Source organism: Pimephales promelas, chromosome 24 (genome assembly GCF_988280905.1).
Source record: "Pimephales promelas chromosome 24, fPimPro1.hap1.1, whole genome shotgun sequence".
NCBI lineage: Eukaryota > Metazoa > Chordata > Actinopteri > Cypriniformes > Leuciscidae > Pimephales > Pimephales promelas.
The window spans coordinates 5,349,407-5,373,434 of NC_142792.1; the positions used below are offsets into that span (position 1 = coordinate 5,349,407).

Genomic DNA, 24,028 nt, shown 5'->3' on the forward strand with positions numbered 1-24,028 from the left:
TAATCACTTTTTAATTATAAGAAAAAATAAGCAAGTCTTTAACCAGATTGAACGGTTGCATCGATTCGAGAATACGAATAATCATGCACAAATCTATTTATCATCTAAAATAGCCGTCAATGTGCAGATCCTGCGGCTCATAAGCATATGAAAGAGCATTTAGCGACAAAATGGCGCCAGCACAAGAGCTACTTCTCACTTTTGATGGCTGAGACCAGACGATCATCATCACCATCAGCGACTGAAGAATGTTAACGCCCAACCCCCATCTGGACCCAGGCTAGGAATGCTAAGAAAACATCCCCCACACCATTACACCACCACCACCAGCCTGCACAGTGGTAACAAGACATGATGGATCCATGATCTCATTCTGTTTACGCCAAATTCTGACTACCATCTGAATGTCTCAACAGAAATCGAGACACATCAGACCAGGCAACATGTGCCTTCTTTCTATTTTTATATTGCTAACCTTTTCCAGTGCTTTTTAATGACCTGCAAAAAGCTACATCTAGACTTTTTAGACGAGACAAATGAAATTCCCCAATATGTTTGCTCATTTGATAAAAAGCAAACAGGAGGAATATATATTTTTTCCTTTTCTGTTACACCATATGTTTATATATATATATATATATATATATATATATATATAGAAACTCATGCATTTCTTAATGGTAGTGATAAATAGCCTATATGCCCATTTGTTGTCTTCCTGCAGCAGGCATGCCTTAGGCCCCTTAGCATTGGGAATTGGGAGTCGTTTAAATGCCACAGCCTACCTGAGCATTGTTTCTGACCATGTCCAACCCTTTATGGCCACAACGTACACATCCTCTGATGGCTACTTCCAGCAGGATAATGCACCATGACACAAAGGTTGAAGTTTCAAATTTCTTGAACATGAGTTCACTGTACTAAAATGGCCCCCACAGTCACCAGATCATAACCCAATAGAGCATCTTTGTGATGAGGTGGATCAGAAACATTGCGCCCTGGATGCGCATCCCACAAATCTCCATAAACTGCAAGATGCTATCCAATCAATATGGGCCAACATTTCTAAAGAATGCTTACAGCACCTAGCTTTTAGCAACTAATTCTATAAATGATAAATATCCGGTCAGATCTCCTCTAGAAAATGCTTCTGTAATACACAATACATAGGAAGGACTGAATCTCTCTCTCTCTCTCTCTCTCTCTCTCTCTCTCTCTCTCTCTCTCTCTCTCTCTCTCTCTCTCTCTCTCTCTCTCTCTCTCTCTCTCTCTCTCTCTCTCTCTCTCAGCAGTCTAAGGGTCCTTAACATAAAACAGATACATACAAAGGAATGCAAGCAAAAACATTTCTAAAACATGGTTTAAAGTTTCAAGAGTATTTGTCTTGATTTAATAGTTGTATATGGTTGGTTGACAGTATTAGTCTTCCAATAGTCTATGCTTTAAATGTTGTTTATGCTCTTTTGACAAATGTTTATAAAAAGAGATTTGCTGGCAGTGCGCCACTATTAAAAAGTGGCTGAGAAAGTTAATAAATAATGGTGAAAAAAGCAATAGGGGTGGGCAAGTAACCATATGCCAAAAGAGAAAGCTTCATTGAGATTGTTAACATCTCAACTCTGTTGACTGGAACAATGATCTTTGGCATGTCGAACTTCTTGATTTTTTGCGGATAAAATATGATTTTACACCAAAAGCAGCAGCACAAACAACAGTAAGTATAATACAGTAAGTAATAGGCCAGAGGACATGCATTATGAGGGCTCAGTTGGTGCTCAAGGCTGAAGAGAAAGCATTATTATGTGTGAGCAGAGTTGTGAAGGACGTTGTTTGCATATTTATCACATACATCTTAAACTAAAAATAACATGCCTGCCATGCAGAATATTGCACTGAAAGCAAAATGCATGAAAATCACACATTAGATTTGGGTTACTCATAATTTCACATGTGTAAGAAGATTCATTATTTACGTGGCCTAATTGTCCAGAAAACTTTTAAAATGCTCAGACGTTTTCTATTCTTTATATAGATAGATATTGGGATCCTTGGTTATGTTGGGATCCTGTTGCTCTTTTGCAAGACTTAGATTTGGATGATGTAGTCACAGGTGCTGTGTCACTTGTCAGTTGATGTTTCTGGGCTGTGATTACATCACTGAACACGCTTGTCTGCATCTGCAGGATGTAGTGGTTTTCACCCTCATTTCCCTTTACATGCATACAATTAGTGCATGCTCACACACCACATTACAATTCAATTCGGTATTATAGCCTATGCTAAAAAAAATGCTATTATGCTAATAGGACATGTTTAAAGCAGAGAACAGTTACATCACGTGACACAGCAAGACAAAATAACGTGACATTTAATTTTTGCAAAACGATTTCTCAAAACGTTGTTATTAAAATATGCATGATCATGATGCATCCTTTAGATTGTATTATTGAGGCATAAACAGTTAAACATACTTCTGCATTAGTTATTAGTAAATAGGCTATGGATTAAAATAAATTATGTTTTATTAACAAAGTTCGGGAGGAGCACGTTCAGAACACGGATGGAGCACTCAGCGATCAAGAGGTAGATTCAGCCAAATGCACATTAAACTTTACCCCCTCTTGTATAGTGTGAACTCGTGAATGTCAATAGTGATCGATCTTTACGCTCCTGTGTGCATATGCTGCTGTTTATTTACTATGTTGAAAGAAGATAACGATTTAAAAGAACAATAAACAAATCCCTTTGCTTACATGTGGAAATTTGCATATGCTTTTTTTCATAGGTGATAAGTGAGGGGCGGGGCGGGGCGGAGGATGTCTTAAGACAGCCCCTTTCCACTGCACAATGTGCACATTCAACATTTGGGTTGCGGTCTCACAACGCGAACTGAGATCCACCCGCGCGCTTCTCAAGTTACTTCCATGACGATTATGGATGTGCGATAGACGTTTTGCAAGTTTAATGCAATGCGTTAAAACCAAGAGCGTCCGGGATTCTCATGTGGATTAAATCTTTGTTTTGAGCAGGATAAGTTTGGAGACCCAAAAGTGGACACGGAGTCGATGTCGGAGATGCACTGTAAATTGTGAGTAACGTTAGCCTCTCTAACTATAGCCTACGGAGTTGGGAAAGTTTAACGTTACACTTAAATGGTGGGGTCTTTGTAGACCTATAAAGGTTTAGAAACTATGTTAAAAACGTCTAGTTTGTTTTTTGGAAATGTTTCTTTTTTTCTTAATCCACACATGTTGTTTTGATGAGATGCATAATATTACGTAATTAGCTATTGTTGAAGAATTGTACTTGTCATAGTCCTTAAAAGAGAGTACACATGTCTGTTTCTGTGTAAGTGCCTAAAAGCAAGGGGCAAGGCAAGGGTCATGGGACGGAAGGCCGTACCCATGGTACCCATAGATAGACTCAATGCAAATAAATGTGCTAAGATTCACAGTTATGTAAACAGAATGTGCCTAGGTGCTCATGGTTAAGCAAATAAAATGTATACATTAGCTTTTTTTAAAAAAAAAAAAAAAAAAACATGTGAGCAGATGCTTCGCCACAAGTAAAACAGAAATAACGTTGATTAAATAATAATGGTAGCGAAATAGGGAGGTGGAGCAGAAGAGAAGAGATAAGAGTAAAGGCACCAATTGGACAGTCAGACCGACTTAACTTCAGATGCGATGGCCAACTTCTCACTTTGTTGAACTGCTCAATAAAGTTATTCTTCTGTCTGAGACCTGAAACCTCGACTCTGCACGATTTCTTCAGATTTCTATTCAGATTTGACTCTGCTGATGTTGAATCAAGACTTCTGATTGCCTCGACACTATTTATTTATTTTTGCTTTGCATCGTCTTACAGGTATGACGAGTCATAAACGTGTATTCATTTGAACTTACTAGTATGTCACTATTAACCCAGCTTTTAATCACTAAGTTAGAGAGTATTTTCTTAAAAATTAGTAGATGCAAGCAGCGCTGTCCGTCGCACGAGCCGATTTAACTTAAAGATAGTTGGGCAGATTACTGGCAAATGTAACTTATAACATCACTTGACGAAAATTATCGTATACTATTATTATTGTTGCCTGCCGAATGCACTAAAGTGATTATTTCCGAATTCGCCATTCAAAAATAAATCATGAATCGGTTAGTCATGACTGGCTGGCAACGCCTTCGCCTCGCTTGCGCTCACTATCCGCCAGACGGGTTCCTTCAGTCAGAGCGAGAGACTTGAGTTTGAGACTTGAGAAAGGAATGAGAGCAACGAGAGAAGCAGCTCAACTACTGACCTGTTCAGGTCTCAGTGCAGGTCAGTTTCCTCTGTAAAATTGTAAAATCGGCTAGTTTTGTCTTTGTTTATTTAGTTAAGCATTAAAGTGCTGCTGCTTGCAGAGTTAACCATTAGCACCCCATTACTAACGTTACCATCATCACTCAAATGCTGTATGCTTAGGACATCATTATCTATTGTAAAGTTCCTGTAGTAATTTAGCAGACAAATATTCACATCGCTTTACAATAGGTTTAGAGTGAGCTAGGGCAGACAAACAACAACAAATTAGCTTTACCACAAATAAAACCATGGGAACTGCAGTTAAATTATGTTAACCACATAGGCCCTATGAACCACCATGGTTTTACTACACTAACCACAGTTTAAACATAATTATACAAATGGTAATTTATCCACCAAAAATGTATGTGGAATAAAACCATGGTTAATTTCCGTAAGGGAAAAACAGACTCATGACCCTGAAAATATTTTAGTGTATTTGTATTAGAATCCAATATGTCTGTGGTATATGGTTTGAGAGAAAAATGAGCAGAATGAACTGCTGCCGAATTCAAGACCATATATCAATACCGTGGTGTGGATATGTTGTATGTTGTGTGATATACAGTAGAACTACATAATATGGTTAAAAATAACTCATTTTTAATAACATTTAAAAAATCGGTGAATATGTAAATTTTTCTAGGCTGGACATCAGTTTGGCCACTACTTTACATACTACTACTACTACTATATATCAGTATGGTATTTGTATATGTGTGTGTGTGTGTGTGTGTGTATATATATATATATATATAATAGTGCTGGGTAACGATTAAATTATGCAATTAATCGCATGATTTTTTTGCGAATAATTACATTAAGTGCAAATTTGAATAGTGCATTACGTTGACTTTTAGGGACAAGAAAATTGATTATTTGTCAAATTCGAATGACGTTTTATAATTTATGACAGTATGGGTGAGTTTAATTTGTTCATTGATTGACCATTAATCTAGTAAATGATTTAATCCAACGTGTTGGAGAATTCTACTGCCCCATATGTGTGTCTCACATAAGTGTGTACTTTGAAGAATGAGGGGAGACATGAGAAAAGAACGGGTGTTGGAGAAACACCTAGAGTCCTTGTACATGTCTATATATAGAAAAAAGGTCCAAAGATCAGAGGTAGATCTACATTTTGGTTCGTTTCGCTCGGACATTTATCGGCATAGACATACACGCACACGTGGATAGCTCAAAATGCGTATAGATAACGCAATGTTGACGCAAAAGTCATGATGTCATGTTGGTATTGTGCACTTTTGATTTAAATGTACTGGTATATATACACAAAAGTGCAATAATGTGGTTTGCAAAAACTTTTAACAAACAGCCTAATGTACTTTTTACCAGCAGTATTCCCTTTACACAATAGCAATAAAATATTTCTTGTAAATCTCAACTTAAACGTTAATGTAATAAAATTTTAAACCAAAGCTATTGGGCATTGCCTTTTATCTAGCTTGTTAAAACAAGTTACAGTCAGAGTCCTGTTTTCTTGGGTTTTTTTCATCATGTATCTTTAATCAAGGAGCGGCAGAAACAGACTATGTTCAGTAGCAAGTTTCCCTTTTAGAGTGAGGCACAAGGTGCAGCGACAAGCAGGTGCGTTCCAGTGAAACTGTCGTGGTTGTGCGCACATGCCAGCCTGGCTGACCAACATCCCACCCCTGTGACCCATGGTTTGACTGTAGGCCTATGTGTCTTCAGAGCCAGTCAGCAAAGGACTTTCAAAATAATAATAAATAAAAACGTGTGTTAACATGCGATTAAAAAACACACACATACATAGTGATATCCACCTCTGCCTACATGCCCCTAAAAATATTAGTGCTACTTTTTCATCAGCTTCTAATACTTATTTCATTAGTAATTAGTATATTCAGTTAGTCTCTGGTCCCCCCAAAAAACTGCAGTATACCAGTAACAATGGGAAAGTTACTTGTCAGTCTAAGTATTAGCTAACTATTAGTGACAAATTTAGTATCTCTCCAATAGTCACACTATTGGAAAGAGTACTAGTATCTAATGAAAAGTGACTTGTAAAAAATACTCCTCAATATTTAATTCCTTTTTAAAAGAAAAAGTACAAGTAATATTCAAATGGAGGAATACATGTTAAATCCGTCTTACAATAAATGCTAAAATGCAGCTGAGGGTGTTTGTAGGCTCTGTTTATAAAATGCAATGACATATTGAACGCAGAAAACAGCTTGAATCTGAAGCCTAATATTACACTAAAAAGAATGCTGAACTATAGTTAGACAGCCTTTGAGAAGTCATGACTTCTCACAGGTCAAAGGGAAAAGGAATATGGGCATCCTATTACTGTACAACAGCTGCCAGTGTTTGAGGAACGGGTCGGTCGCACCATCAATGCATTACAACTTATAAATGCACAAAGAGTTTGAAATTTGAAAGAGTTTCACCGCACTCACGGCAAACAAGGTGCCAGACAGATACCACTTGACAACCCAAAAAATAAATAAATTATTTGCACACTTGAGTCCTTAAAGCAAAATTTAATGCCAAGATTTCGGTAATACAACCATCCTCAGGGCATTTTTATTAATTTAAATTTCATTTTTATTTATTTAAATCTACCCTACTTTGTCATTGAGAAAAATATTATAAGACTATACCTTATTAAAATATTGCTTAAGTTAAAAGACCTGTGTATGTGTGTGTGTGTGTGTTTTATATCACTAGTGCAGTGTCCATTCCCGGAGCATTATCCCTGCTCGCGTTAGGCGTGCCACTTCTTTATTTAAATCTACCCAACTTTGTCAGTAATTTGTTAGTGAGAAAAATATTAGACTACCTTATTAAAAACATTACTTAAGTTAACAGACCTTTGTGTGTGTGTGTGTTATATCACCAGTGCAGTGTCCATTCTCGGAGTATATAAGCTCTGCTCGCGTGAGGCGCGCCGCTTCCCGTTCGCGCTATTCTGTAGTTTATTAAAGTTTATTAATTCTGAACGTGTCGTGTCTCACCTGTCTATATTGCACCAAATATGACACTGCACTCCCTTGTGAAGTCGTTTGGATGAACGGTTCTCGAAATAATCAAAATGCAAACGGACAGACAGACAAATAGAGATTCCGAAGCTTCGAATATTCAATATTAATTACTAACGAAGCTTTGAAGCTCAAAAAATGGTATTTGGACCGGCCCTAGATGTCATTAACTGATCAATCTGTGTAGCGTTGCTTCTAGTTGAACACACTTAATGAGTTATCAAACCGTTTCCCCTTTTCCATAGCTCTGCATATTAGATAGGGAAATTCCTACCTAAGTGTTATTCCTTTGAATTTTTTTATTGTTATGTAACCCGATTTACATAATTGCTTTTATTAACATATTTTTCTTGGTTTAGAACACTTGAGTGACTCAGCATAAGAGCCAAGGCAGCAGCCATTGAGGAACCTTTACCATGCAGAGATACACATGGAGTTCAAATCAACGTCCTCCACCTCAGTACCAAGAGCGACCTCCACCTCAGTACCAAGAGCGACCTCCACCTCAGTACCAAGAACGACCTTCAATTCGGTACCAAGAACAATTCCCGCCTAAGTACCAAGATGTCAGGGATGAACAATCCAATATGTTCCAGGCACAGTTCAACACTCAACATTATACCACATCACCGACAAGATATTCCAATGGACAACAAGAAGCTTCAAATCATTGCCAATCTTTTCAATCAAACTTGCATGGATATAATCCGCAGACAAACCAGGCCCATCCCCAATACCCGTGTGCAGCCTCCAACACACAGCAGCACTACCCATCTGAAAACCCAAACACAAATGGGTATCATGCCCAATTTGGCACACAATCAAACGTTTCCTCCCCACATAACTATGGAGAAACAGCCCGTAATCAAGCTTACATGTATCGGTCTCCACAGTCAAACCATGGCAACTCTGTGGTTAACAACAGGAGTTGGAATTTCCACATGTACAACAGTCACAGCTTTTATTCCATGAACAATCAGCAACAATTTCAACCTCCTAGAACGGCTCCTCGTCATCATCATCATCAACAACAACAGTTCTCTAGACAACACTCAGGCAAAAAACATAAAAGCCACCACCGGACACAAGGACACCATCCACAATCCTCTTCTTGGGCCGATAACAATGCAGTTTCCCAGAGAATTTCCAACAATCAAGCTCAGAGCCAAATGGTGGCAAGTTATACCTCATGCAACTCTACGACACCGCCTTCTGGAGCACAGAGCGAGATTCCATTGCCTTCCAATAACTTAAACCAAAGTCCTGTTACCCATAACCAGCCAGAACTAAGGTCAAATGCAGGTCCAGATGTATCTACAAACCATTCTCAGAATAATCAAAGCACTGAGCAACAGTCTCAGGGCACAAACGGTGGGACATATAACAATGAGGCCTCTCAAATGACATGGACTAATGAAGCCCCACCTCAGACCCATTATAGATTTAATAATTCGCTAATATATCAATTACTGACTTCAAAAGACAATAAACAAGCTGGTAAGCAGCTAATACCAGATGAAAGAAATGCACATCATAACACTTGTTCAGAACAGTCAGAGGTTTGTGCAACCAACAGGACTGATCACCATTCACATTTTTCTGAACCTAGTGTACAGTGTGCAGTTGAACCCCCAAGTAAGGTTATGGAGAATGCTGTGGTTCAGAGAGACTATTGGAACAAAGAAACAAGGGTTTCCAAAGACAGAAATGATTTTGGAGTGCAATCTGTCCGACCTGGTACCCATCAGACAGGGAGCAATAAGAACCGACCTAAAGAAATGAGTCAACACAACATACAGTACAGTACGGACCCGGCGGACTGTCTTGAAGCGGTGTTTGCGCTAAAGAAAGTCTCACAGCAAGTTCACAAGGCAATAGCCATCGTTCCACCCATTTCCCAGCAGACCTCAAACACTGCACAGATGGCTGATACCAGCCCCAAAAAAGCTGACAGTCCACCGTTAAAGATTGATTCTGTTTGGTCATTTGCTGAGTCTGATGCACAAAAAACTGCAGGTGACAAGTTGTCTGAATCCCCCTCACCAACTGCCCAACAGGAGGACAAAAGCCAAGAAATTGAGACTACAAGCAACATTGCAGACTCTGATATATGCTCTACTAGCCCAGTTGAATGTCAAAATAATGTTCAGCAAGGTGACTGTGATTCAAGTGATACTTCATTTGACTTATCTAGTGTGCCAGTGGTTAAGTACACACTAGGGAATTTAATGGACTTAGTGAAGTCTTTAGAGATGACGGAATTATCAAATGAATATGCAGAGATATCTGAGAGCATTTTGAAACACTGTTGGAATGGGAATAAGGCCAATCTTGTGGAGGCATTGAAATCATTTAAACAAGAGGTAGAACTGCACTCATCTGTAGAAATCGTAAGGGATTATGAGTCTGTGGTATTTGAAAGTATTGAAACTGAAAACCTAAAAAAGCTAGCTCATTGCGACAATCTCAACGATGAGATGTATTCATCGTCTGAGGAGTATAGGTCCTCTTGGTTAAATGTTGATGGACAGCCAGCTGATATTGACAAGGTGCTTTCAGAACCACTGTTGGATGACATAACCGTGATCAAGACGACATCACAGTTATTTTCAGAGAACACTGTTGTCACTTTATCCAATTTAGGTGTGAGTTCCCTCAAAGATGTGCCCATGGTTTCATCCGATGAAAAAAGTGTAAAGCCAGACACGTGTAGACCAACAGCTCTTTTCACACCCCAGTCAGGAAATGACATTGAGGAAATAGCCACAGAAAACAATGGCCATTCATATGCAGGGCTGTCTAGAATTACATCTCTGAGCAGCAACTCCAGTGAGAATGAGACATTTCTAGGCAGCGTCTCCAGTGAGAAAGAGACATTCAAGAAACAAGAGGACATCAAACACAGCCACAATTTTAACACAAAGCCTTCAGAGAACGTCCCATTAGCAGAAGGATCTACAGAGATACGTACAGCCTGCAGTGATGAAATAGAAGTATTCAGACAAGATCATTATGAGCAAATATGTCACAATGTGCCTGTGTCAGAGGCACTTCCTCTTAGCCCTGAGGACAATGTTTCAGATGGTGTAAAAAACTCTGAGGAGTCTTTGTCTACTGAGACTCTTTGTAATTCCAAGGATACATGGCTGGTAGAAGATATTTCAGAAGATGAAAATCCAGACCATAAGGAGGCTCTTAATAACTCCTCAGACATTGGGCTGGTAGAAGATATTTCAGAAGATGAAAATCCAGACCATAAGGAGGCTCCTAATAACTCCTCAGACATTGGGCTGGTAGAAGATATTTCAGAAGATGAAAATCCAGACCATAAGGAGGCTCTTAATAACTCCTCAGACATTGGGCTGGTGGACGATATTTCAGAAGATGAAAATCCAGACCATAAGGAGGCTCTTAATAACTCCTCAGACATTGGGCTGGTGGACGATATTTCAGAAGATGAAAATCCAGACCATAAGGAGGCTCCTAATAACTCCTCAGACATTGGGCTGGTAGAAGATATTTCAGAAGATGAAAATCCAGACCATAAGGAGGCTCTTAATAACTCCTCAGACATTGGGCTGGTGGACGATATTTCAGAAGATGAAAATCCAGACCATAAGGAGGCTCTTAATAACTCCTCAGACATTGGGCTGGTAGACGATATTTCAGAAGATGAAAATCCAGACCATAAGGAGGCTCTTAATAACTCTTCAGACATTGGGCTGGTAGATGCTATTTCAGAAGATGAAAATCCAGGCCATAAGTTGGCTCTTAATAACTCTTCGGACATCGGGCTGTTGGAAGATATTTCAGATGATGAAAACACTGGAAATAAGGAGGAGGTTCTTCCTATCTCCTCAGACATCTGGCATGTGGAAGACATCTCTGATGATGAAAATCCAGGCAATGAGGAGGCTCTGAATAACTCTTCGGACATTGGGCTGGTAGAAGATGCTTCAGAAGATGAAAATCCAGGCAATATTGAGGCTCTAAATAACTGCTCGGACATATGGCTGGTAGAAGATATTACAGATGATGAAAACACTGGAAATAGGGAGGTTCTTCCTATCTCCTCAGACAACTGGCATATGGAGGACATCTCTGATGGTGAAGATCCAAGCAATAAGGACACTAGTAGTAACTCCCCAGACATATGTGTGGTGGAAGATGTTTCTAATGATGAAAATTCAAAGGACGATGATCCCTTGCTACTGGGAATCACAGTGCTATCATCTGAAGATGCTAAAACTTTTTTCCAAAAGATGGAAGATAAACCTTTATGCAGCATCAAAACCACTACATCAAAACTTGACAACCCAGATCTTGTAGCATGCTTTGATGTACCCAGTCAGCCTAGCCCAGCTATTTGTTCTCTTTGTGGTACCAAAATGGCAATATCCAATTCCACTAATGTGACGTACAGTGATGCTGATATTTTCTGCTTCCAGTGTTGGGAACAGGCACCTTTACTGGTGCTAGAAGAGCAGCCGTGCTCTCCTATGACAAATGAGGCTGATGTACTGGGCTCCCCTGCTAAATCAAGCAAACAAGGTCAAGATTGTAGTCCACTATGTGTTAAACTGGAAGTCATGGAGCTAAATGTGGCTTCAACAAACGAGTGCATTGTGGATGAAAGGCTGACAACACGAAGAAGTAGCCATATGATAAAATCAGAACCGGGTCAAGATTCGCCATCTCTTGAACTGAAAGACAAGGAGCTGAAGGTTACTTCGCCAGAAAAATGCTTTGAGAATGAAGGACAAAAAAGAGACACTATGGATAAATCAGAACTGAGACAAACCTGTAGTCCACCATTTCTTGATCTAAAGGTCAAGGAGCTAACTGTTACTTCAACAAAAAAATGCATTGTAGATGAAGGACTGACTGGACAAATAAGTGACAGCATGGTAAAACCAGAACTGGGACAATATTGCAATTCACAATCTCTTGAACTGAAAGTCACAGAGCCAACTGTTGCATCAACAGAGGAACGCACTGAAAATGAAAGACTGACAGGACGAAAAAATTGTAGTCGACCATCTCTTGAACTAGAAGTCAATGAGGCATCTGTTGCTTCCACAGAGGAACGCGCTAAAGATGAAAGACTGATGGGACAGAAAAGTGAACGTTTTATAAAAGCAGGACCGAGACAAAATTGTAGTTCATCTCTTGAAACACAGGTCAAGGTGCCAAATGTTGCTTCTCCAGAGGATTGTATTGCAGATGAAGGACTGACAGGACAAAAAAGTGACATTAAGGTAAAATCAGTGACTGAAATTCAGAGGCCAGCTGAACAGGAGAGAAATGATAAAACGGAGAAAAACCGATTGGCCAAGCACCAACGCAACAAACCACCTCCAAATAAATCAGCTTTTTTAAAGCATAAACTTGGTCGCGCTACGACTGGTTCCGATGACTCTGTGCTTTTCGCTCCAGATATTGTGGTTAAAAAGTTTGCAAAAAAACGCCCTAGTGGTGGGAGTCAGGACTGCAGCAAGGTGAAAAAATTAAAAGAACACAGGCAAGAAAGACAAGATTGTCCTGACAGAACCTCACCTCACCATAGAGAAAACCTACAGAAAGTTACAGAGAAAGTGCCCGGCCCGGACACACCACACCAAAAGTCCAAAAGGAAGCTTGAGCTGTGTGGTATTCTGTCAGTGAATAAAACTAAAACCGCTGAGCCAAAGAAAGTGAGATTTGACTTGTTTGGATCCAACAGAGAAAAACAGATCAATGTTCCCGGGCGGCATTTTTCAGCAACCGTGACCTTGACGGTCTCTGATAACTGCAGAGAGTATACCGATGGGCTTTCTGCCAAACAAAAAGTTCACAACCAGTGGAGCAGCACCTTTATACCTAAAATGAAGACCCAGATCTTTTCTCCCAGATCACCACAGAAGAAAAACAAACAGAAAACGCATGACAGCATTAACATGACCGCATTAAAAAGCCATTTGACTCACAGAGCCTCGCTCCTGTCCAGTGGTGAGAGAGAGACTAATCACTTTAGAAAACCAGGTTTTCATCCAAAGCTAACCTAGATGCTTGATCATTGCTTTTATAATGTTTACTTAAACATGTTTACACGTTATAGCTTTTCTGTTGATGACAGCGATGGATGTTTTTTTTTTACTGTTATTGAAAGCAAAATAGAAAACTTTATTTTAGCACCATTGTAATATACCGTTGTAAAGTATGTGACTGAAAAATTCAGTCTGCAAAAACTGCTATCTGTTATTTTATAAGAGTATTTTTATAATCATTTTAAGTACTTCTTGATGTTACAAAGTGTAAAATATAACATTTGTATTTGGAAATACATGCCAGTTTACTGGAAAGGCAGCTGTCACTTAATAAATCTGTTGAAATGACATGTTCTCTTCCACTTGTTTAGAGCTTCTTTGGTTATTTATTTTGCTCAGTCGTAGAACATTATAGTTCACATTCCTTTCCTTTATAACTTTTTTTGTGCAGTTATGATCTATAATATATGATATTTAATTTCAACACAGTCAGATTGGTATAGAATAATGACACAATGATGCAGAAAATCCAGTTTCAAAATATACTGCTATTGTATAATCCCTTAGAGGTGATTTTTTTTTTTTTTAGTGTACAAATTGTTAGAAATTATTTTTGCAGTTCCAAAAAAAAAAAAAAAAAAACTGATCAGTGTTTCATTATCTGTGTATGCTGTCTAGGCTGCATGATAAGAACGAATGCAACACACAAGCAAATATTTTTATTAGAATTATGACCTAATTCTGACTTTATATCACGCAATACTGTCATTATATCTCGCAATTCTGACTATAACACAATGTCGAGTTTATATGTCCAAGTTTTGACATCTCATTGCGAGTTATCAGGCCAATTCTAAGGGGGGAAAAAGGCTAACTTTTTTCACCCTCAGATAGTTTATATCTTTCAATTCTGACTTTGTCATGAGAAATAAAGTCAGAATTGTGAGAAGTAAACTCGCAATTGTGAGAAAAAAAGTCGCAATTACCGTTTTTATTTGTGTATAAAATCTATGAAAACAATGATTTTTTCTTTACTTTATTCTTTCAGTCCTGTGGGTTTGGCGTAAACAGAATGACAACATGGATCCATCATGCCTTGTTAGCACTGTGCAGGCTGGTGGTGGTGGTGTAATGGTGTGGGGGATGTTTTCTTAGCACACTTTAGGCCCCTTAGTGCCAATTGGGCATCGTTTAAATGCCACAGCCTTACCAGTGCATTGTTTCTGACCATGTCCATCCCTTTATGGCCACCATGTACCCATCCTCTGATGGCTACTTCCAGCAGGATAATGCGCCATGACACAAAGCTTGAATCATTTCAAATTGGTTTCTTGAACATGACAATGAGTTCACTGTACTAAAATGGCCCCCACAGTCACCAGATCTCAACCCAATAGAGCATCTTTGGGATGTGGTGGAACGGGAGCTTCGTGCTCTGGATGTGCATCCCACAAATCTCCATCAACTGCAAGATGCTATCCTATCAATATGGGCCAACATTTCCAAAGAATGCTTTCAGCACCTTGTTGAATCAATGCCACGTAGAATTAAGGCAGTTCTGAAGGCGAAAGGGGGTCAAACACAGTATTAGAAGGTGTCCATAATCCTTTAGGTGAATGTATGTTGATTGATTCAGATAACAGTTTTGTTAGAATTGTATTTAAATACCTCAACCTGAGGTTAAATATTTTAATAACCAATTAAAACTTAACTCGTTCTGATTGCCAAAAATATAGATAAATATGTTGCACATAAATTATTCAACTTAGCAGTTATTGTTACATATATCATACATTCACACCCACAAAACAGACTCATTGAGAAAAAGTTTAATTGGCCAATCACTAAAAAGATTTATTTTGTTTAAATAGTTCACAGATTCATTCCCTCATTATTACTACACCACTGGGTGCCGTGTAATGAATGTAGCGAGTGTCAAAGGAACATCAAGACAGATTAATAGAAAACTCATGAAGGGAATTGCAAATGCATCCCAGTTTAAACAATGCGAGCTGATCTGACAAAACCATAGATTATAGTTTTCAAACATGAACATGCACATTTCAGCCCTCTCACCTATGACTGGCCACAGATCCACTTGCCCCGACCACATTTAAGTAGGTTTACTTACTATAATATTATATATGTATATTATAATAATTATAATATTATAACTACAATATTAATAGCAGAATGACAGAAACTGAAGTTTTCATCCGCTCCACTAGGCGGCGTCAGCGGGGTTCTCTGTCAGAGCGACTCCTTTGGATCCTTGACAACATTGACGCGTGCAGCAGATGACAGCTATTAATATCACACAACTGTACATATTTCAGCAAGTAACCGACACACAATCCGATAAAATGCTGGAATCGAGTGTCATTTAACTCTGTGGTAAGTAACTTTGCACATCAAGTGAATTTCTCTTGTAAAATAATGTCGCGACGCTTAATGTTTTGTATAATTATATTTACCGATGCATCGTTCTGCTGTAATGTCGTCATCATAGCAGGGCTCGTCAGTTTCATTTTCATGATGTCTGTAATCTAAATTTATTTTAAGCTTGTTATTACATTATGGCATTCGCTTCTTCTATAGAAAGTTTTAACACAGACTTTGTTGCTCTTCTTTTTTTGAAACACTCAGACCTTCAGAAAAGCAAATTAATCTGTTGGTGTTGCTTGACATTTATGGGGAATGGTGTTTGTGTGTGTCTGTTGTTGTTGCTGTAGTCTTACTGTAGGTAATAATTTACAGGATTGATGTTTGTAAATAGAGTCAGTTGGAGTGAGAAGCTCTGATGTTTCTGCTGCTTCATGGTTTTGTAATGAAAACCATCGTATAAACAGTCCAGAGCTAAAACCATAGGAAACCAGACAGAGCTAAAACCATAGGAAACCAGCCTTTCAGGATGTGTGTTTCCCTTTCAGGATGTGTGTTCAGACTGTGTTTCCCCTCTTTCCTTTCACTCTCTCTCATGCCAGCTGTATGTGTTTCTCTGGGGTGGTACACTAAGTGTTGAGTTTATATACACCACTGAGGAATTTACTGATTCCTTGTAAGGTAGAAAACATGTTGGATTAAAATAAATGTGTGCCTCATGCTCACACAATCCACTTTCCTTATAAAGAAAACTGTCCTTCAGTGTTTACATTCATGGTATATATATATATATATATATATCAGTTGAAAACATTCCTTTCCCTATAAAGAACATGCCAACTGTCCAGCAGTTGATTTACACTTCATCATTGGAAAATATTTGCATCAGTGGCACATAAGTTGCATTGCACACATACTTCTATGCAAAATATAGCTCATCCCATATCTCTCCTCAGTGCAAACACACTCTGACTTCACAAAATAACAACAATTATTATGAACATTAATAAAGAAAAACAATACTGAAAATGACATTAAAACAAAACAATTGTAGTCTTCAATTACTCGTGTTGATTTTGAAGGGAAGTCTCATTTTAATTTGAATTGAGTTAAAGAGTGTTGTTGATACAGCCTTACTGAAGTATACTATATTATATACTATATAGTATATATATATACACTATATAAGTATACTATATTATATACTTATAGACTAACATTCATATTCTCATTTATAGTGTTGTGGAAATGATTCTCTGTTATTCGAAAAGATAGGAGGAAGAAGACAAGTGGAAACCTTTTCAAAAGTCAAAGTATCAAAAGTTTATTTTCTTGCAAGAAAACAAATCCAATCTCTTGGCATTCAACATACAGAACAGTGTCTACATGTGAAGGCGAAGGCTAGTCCTTCTCATCATCCTTATATACCTGAAAACCCAGGAAACCATGCAGGCTATGTCTGGTTTTGCTACCGATTGTCTCCTACACCATCTAGCAAGGAAACATGTTTGCGCTGCTCTTAACTATTCTTGTAGACCGTATATTTAATTTGGACAGCACAATGACGTTTGTGTTAATCTTCCTATGTTCAAGTACAGCTTGACTTCACACCTCAATTTATCTCTTGGTTGCAAGTTCTGTTCGACCTCACACCTTTCTGCTCAATTTATCTCTTGGTTGCAAGTTCTGTTCGACCTCACACCTTTCTGCTTTATCTTTTGTTTGATCAAAACCCTGCACAAATATAACTCACACTTGAGATACAATGAGCTATTAAAATGTTTCCATGTTGCTTGCTTCTTTGTTAAACACAGAACACTATGTCCTCACACTAAGCTTACATTACTTATGCATTTCTAACAGTTTAGTTATACCTTAAAGGTGCAATGTGTAAAAAGTTGAGTATCTATTAACAGAAATGCAATATGACATCCATAACTATGTTTTCAGTGGTGTATAAAGAACTTACTTAATTAACCGTAATGTATTTATTACCTTAGAATGAGACATTAACCGCGGGAATCCCCTTCTATGAAGGTCGCCATGTTGTGACGTCATATTCCTACCGTAGCCGAACGCGAACAAACAGCGCTACAGAACGCGTTTCATCACTACCTTGAAAGAGAAGTAGCGGAAAGCTGGAAGCTAGCCTTACACTCCGTGAGTAGTGACTTTTCCCTTGTGAGTGGTGTAAAATATGTAGTTGGGATTGTTTCATGTAACTTAGTTCTCCCTCGCTGTGTTATGGGTTTGTTATGTTGGGGATAGATGTGCTGTTACGTTCGTGAGACAGCTGATGATTAGTATTCATGTCATTGACCGTAAAACAGTACGTTACAGGAATCACTAACCCATCGATAGAGACTTTTAGATCACTAAAGTCGATCACGAAGAGTTTTCAAAATCAGAGAAAAAAGCCTATTGTGTGTAGTAAATAGTATCTATGGGATGCGGAGATGACATGATTGTAACAGCAGCGCGCGCACTTCCGACCTTTGGACTCATGCGATGCGGACGCGTCCCAGCTCAGCCACAGTAACAGCTCATATTAGCCAGCTAAACTATTACTACCCTGTTAGAAAAAATATATAGCTGCTCCCTCGCTGTATTATGGGTTTGCTACAGTATGTGTGGAGAAATGTGCTGCTGGTTACGTTTGTGAGACAATCAGCTGATTACTATTATTATATTAAATTATATATTAAAACCCTTGATCCTCACCTGACTATGGCTTTGTAAACAGTATCCATGATGTGGTTTATAATGGACTGTGGTACAGAAACAGTGACAATGTTACACACTCTTGGCTTACTCTGGCTATTCTCTGCTGTCTCAGCCGACGAGATGTTTGTCCCGTTTTAGCAACCGTAGCTTCTTCGAAAGGGAGGGGTGAGCAGTGGGCTGAGCCCTTAGTGCAAACCTGGTGCAAACTCGCAACCGAACCACTAGATGTCACTATAAATCACACATTGCTCCTTTAAGCTTACTCTAACTTATGCATTTCTAACAGCTTGTTATATCTTTAACAATGTCCTTTGGATTACATGAACATCTCCCTTTAAATGCTTATGAGTATATGTTAGATGATATGAATATTTTCCTTTAAATGCTCATGAATACATCTTCTCCAACGTTAGTAAAAATTACACATACATCTATCACATCTTAATGAAATAAAAGAAAACATATAAAAGAAAATAAAGATCATATATGAAAGAAAAGAAACTTGTATAAATGTAAATGCAAAATTAGCCATTACAATAGATGTAGAATATATATAGTTATGATTTTTTATTTTATTTATGTCTTACAGAAGGAATGTGTTTGAACCATTACATCCAGTCATCAGAAGCAGAGATCTGAGTCGTGTGGACAGACATTGACTGTAATGATGGACTTCTGCTCATTGATAGGTAATGTATATAATGTGTGTTTTACTGTGCTAAACATGTAGATACCCATCATTTTCTTTTTGAAGGGAAATGAAAAGCAAATGATGGGAACCTAAACTGGTGGAGAAGGATTTTTTTATTACATTTTTTTATTCTTTTTTTCCCCTGTGTCCAAAAAGCATAACCACTGCCAGAAGCTCCTTTGGGCGCACACCACTCACACACACCACACACTCCTTTCGCAGAGACCCAGCTGGGATCTAACCAGCAACCTCTGAATCCGTGAGGCAGCGCTCTTACCTGAGAGCCACAGATCTCTTCTCAGTTCATGTGAAGTAATTTATATTTCACTGTTATCCTGAGAGTTTCCAATAAAACCATTAAAGTGAGATTTGAATCCGTGTCTTTATTACTGTGTGTATTTATCCACATGCCTATCCTGGATTTCACGACGATAGCTGGTTTTCAGGACTCCTTGTCTAATGAGTTAAGTTGAAAGTCAGCAATAGTGGATTTGAACTCCAGGCACTGCAATTGAAACTTAACACTTTCTCTCCTGAGCCACTGAGACTGCTGAAGTGTTGAGCGTTTTCAACAGGTTTGATCCAGAGCTTTCTGTTAAATGATGAATAGTTTCAGGGAATGTGGGATTTGAACCAGAACTTGCTGATTTGTAAGGGAGTCAACTATCCACTGAGCCACAGAACCTGTGCTGCAATGACAATCATTTAAATTTGTATTTCATCCTCACCCATGTTTAAGCTGGCTAAAAGATGGTCATCGCTGATTGATAACTTATCGACTTATCAACTGCAAGATTGTTTGTGTATTTATTTCTGTATTTTTTCTTTTTTTGTAATTTGCACAAATCACCACAGGAGGGCGCAAAACTTTTATGTTTATTAGACCCAATTTGCAATGGTGTAATTAACACAAATCACCACAGGAGGGTGCAACACTTTTATGTTTATTAGACTCGATTTGCAACGATGTAATTCACACAAACCACCACAGGAGGGCGAAACACTTTTATGTTTATTAGACTTGATTTGCAACGGTGTAATTCACACGAATTACCACAGGAGGGCGCAACACTTTTATGTTTATTTATTTAGCAGAATGACAGAAACCGAAACGCAGTTTTCATCCGCTCCACTAGGCGGCGTGAGCGGGCCTCACTGTCAGAGCGACTCCTTCGGGCCCTTGGCAACATTGACGCTTGTTGATGACAGACGCTACAACATGTGCACATGACAGACACACAACTGGACATATTTCAGCAAATAAACCGACATACAGTCCGATAACATGCGGGAATTGAGTGTCATTTAACTTCTCGGTAAGTAACTTTGGACATAAAGTGAATTTCTTTTGTAAAATGATATCGCGACGCTTTATGTTTTGTATAATTGTATTTTTCACTGATGCATCGTTCTGCTGAAATGTCATCATAGCAGGGCTCGTCAGTGTAATGTTCATGGTGTCTGTAAACTAAATGTTGTTTAAGCTTTTTATGAAAGCATTCGCGTCTTCTATAAAAAGAGAAAAAACTCGTATTTTTTTCTCAACACACTCTCAGACCTTTAGAAGGGAAAATTAATCGGGTGTTGCTTTACATTTATAATCAGAATGATGAGGAATGCTGTTTTTATGTGTGTTGTTATTGTAGTCTTACTGTAGGTAATATACTGGATTGATGTTTGTTAATAGAGTCAGTTGCTCTGATGTTTCTGCTGCTTCATGCTTGTGTAGAGCTTTAGTGATTTTACTTCTAATGAAAACCATCATACATACAGTCCAGAACAGAACAGAACAGGGTTAAAACCGTGTGCTGGAAACCAGCCTTTTAGGATTATTGTAAATTTAAAACTTAAACTAGTCCCAATTATGGTTGAATCACGGAAGCTACACCAGTTATTTTGTCAAGAGATTTCTTGTTTATTTTTGTGTTACATTGATGTGTCATTGCACACAATACTTCTATGCAAACTAAATATAGCTCATCCCAAATCTCTCCTCAGCAAACGTATACAAACACAATCTGCTTTCTCAAAATATAATATAAAAATTATTATGAAGAATATTAATAAAGAAAAAATACTAAAAAATAACATTAAGCAATACAATTTTTGTTTTCAATTATTCGTGTTTATTTGAAGGAAAGTACACTTTAATTTGAATTGAATTAAAAGATTATTATTGATACAGCCTTACTGAACTATACTATATTAATATAATAGTTATATATTTTCACACTGTACAACTTTAGACTTTTAATTCTTCCATTTCCTTCTATTGATTAGTCTTTAGACTAACTTTCACATTCTCATTTATAGATGTAGAATATATAATATAGAGTATTTCTAAAACTATCTTTTTAATCTTTAAAAAAAAAAAAATCTTTTTTTTCATGTCTTTCCTTACAGAAGGAATGTGTTTGGACCATTACATCCAGTCATCAGAAGCAGAGCTGTGGGACGTGTGGACAGACATTGACTGTAATGATGGACTTCTGCTGATGGACAGGTAATGTACATGCTTATGTTTTACTGTGCTAAACATGTAGGTTCCCATCATTTTCTTTTTGAAGGGCCTCCCCCTTTGAAAAGCAAATGATGGGAACCTAAGCGGGTGGGGAAGGGACGAGGAGGCGAAATTTTTATATAAAAAAAAAAAATATTTTTTTGTCCTTGTTTCCAAAAAGCATAACCCCTGCTGCTGACTGTCCCGGAAGCTCCGGGGGGAGGCCGTACTGGTATCCCCCTCCTTTGGGCGCGCCACTCACACAACATCCACTCCTATCGCGGAGATCTGGCTGGGATCAAACCAGCAACCTCTGAACCCGTGAGGCAGCGCTCTTACCTGTGAGCCACAGATCTCTTACTGATGATGTGCTGGAACTTATATTTCACTGTTATCCTGAGAGTTTCCAATAAAGCAGTTAAAGTGAGATTCAAACCTGTGTCTTCGTCAGTCTTGTCCTCAGAGAGTGTGTGTTTATCCGCTCACCCATCATGGATTTCACATTTATGGCTGTTTTTTGGGGCTCCTTGTCTAATGAGAACTATTGAAAGTCAGCAATAGTGGGACTTGAACTCAGGACGCTGTGATCGAAACACAACTCTTTCTCTCCTGAGCCACTGAGACTGCTGAGATGAAGAGCATTTTCAACCGGTTTGATCCAGAGTTTTGTGTTAAATGATGAATAACTTTAACAAACATGGATCTGAAACAGGACTTTCTGGTTGGTAAGGTTGACAACTATACGCTGAGCCTGTGAGTCAATTATGTTGTTTTAGATTTCAAGTTTAAAGTTCTTAGCGTATGTAAAAGATTATCGTCATTGATTAATAATTCATTGACTACTCAGATCTATTCTTATAAAAAAATGTTTTTATTTTTAAGTTATTCTTTGTATCAACTGTATCAGTGTGTGTGTGTGTGTGTGTTGTGAATTGTGTTGTCCTATCGTCTTTCTATATAAATGCAAAAAAAGTCAGATCTAAAATTATTTTAGCCCTCCTGTGGTGATTTGTATGAATCACACCGTTGCAAATAAAGTCTAAAAAACTGTGCCCTCCTGTGGTGATTTGTGTGAATTACACCCTCTTACAGAAGTGTAGCGCATTTACACTACCTCGTTAGACGATGTAGTTTACATAGATCTCCGCTGATGAGTTAAGCTGATTCTCGGGAATAAGACTGAATTCGCAAGGCCTACAATCACCACATGAGGGGGCAACTCTTTTATATTTATTAGAATTGAGGTGCAATGGTCTAATTCACACAAATCACCAAAGGAGGGATACACTCTTTTATGTTTTATACACTTGATTTGCAATGGTGTAATTCACACAAATCACCACTGGAGGGAAACACTCTTTTATGTTTATTACACTTGATTTGCAATGGTGTAATTCACACAAATCACCACAGGAGGGTGACACTCTTTTAAGTTTATTACACTCGATTTGCAACGGTGTAATTCACACACATCACCACAGGAGGGCGAAACACTTTTACATTCATTGGACTTATATTGTTTTGTTGTTTTTATTTGCAAATATATCTATTTGAATTTTGAACAGAAGACAGGACGGAACATAGATAGTGTAAATAGTTCTGTTTGGAAGTTCTTATGTTTTTCTCCTCTCACTCTCTTACAGAAGTGTAGCGCATTTACACTAGCTCGTTAGACGATGTAGTTTACAAAAATCTCCGCAGGTGGGTTAAGCTGATTTGCGGTAATAAGACTGAATTTGTTAGGCCTAAAAGCACCGCATGAGGGGGCAACACTTTTATGTTTATAAGACTTGACTTGCAATGGTGTAATTCACACAAATCACTGCAGGAGGGTGACACTCTTTCATGTTTATTACGCTTGATTTGAAACGGTGTAATTCACACAAATCACCACAGGAGGGCAAAACATTTTTATGTTTATTTAGACTCGATTTGCAACGGTGTAATTCACACAAATCACCACAGGAGGGCGAAACGTTTGTAAGTTTATTTAGACTCGATTTGCGACGATGTAATTCACACAAATCACCACAGGAGGGCGCAACACTTTTCTGTTTATTAGACTTGATTTGCATCATTTTAATTCACACAAATCACCACAGAGGGCGACCCTCTTTTATGTTTATTAAACTTGATTTGCAATGGTTTAATTCACACAAATCACCACAGGAGGGCGACCCCCGTTTTACATTCTTTGGACTTATATTGTTTTGGTGTTTTTATTTGCAAATATATCTATTTGAATTTTGAACAGAAGACAGGACGGAACATAGATAGTGTAAATAGTTCTGTTTGGAAGTTCGTTTTTCTCCTCTCACCCTCTTACAGAAGTGTAGCGCAT

General features: G+C 38.2%; 1 protein-coding gene across 4 annotated transcripts; it reads left to right on the forward strand.

The window, feature by feature from the left end:
• Positions 1-2,861: 2,861 nt before the first annotated feature.
• On the forward strand, positions 2,862-22,739 carry LOC120476563 (uncharacterized). Of its 4 annotated transcripts, XR_016149754.1 has the most exons (6): positions 2,862-3,088; positions 15,619-15,784; positions 19,086-19,185; positions 19,344-20,503; positions 21,591-21,690; positions 21,869-22,739. XR_016149754.1 is itself a non-coding variant. In XM_089126666.1 (4 exons), the coding sequence occupies exon 2, from the start codon at positions 7,781-7,783 to the stop codon at positions 13,406-13,408; it is 5,628 nt and encodes a 1,875-aa protein (XP_088982792.1). In that variant the 5' UTR covers positions 2,862-3,088; positions 7,724-7,780; the 3' UTR covers positions 13,409-15,784; positions 19,086-19,185; positions 19,344-19,553. The 4 variants fall into 4 exon arrangements, 2 of the variants coding, with proteins under 2 accessions (XP_088982792.1, XP_088982793.1); XR_016149755.1 differs by lacking the exon at positions 15,619-15,784; XM_089126666.1 differs by lacking the exons at positions 21,591-21,690; positions 21,869-22,739 and having other exon boundaries at positions 7,724-15,784; positions 19,344-19,553.
• Positions 22,740-24,028: the final 1,289 nt, after the last annotated feature.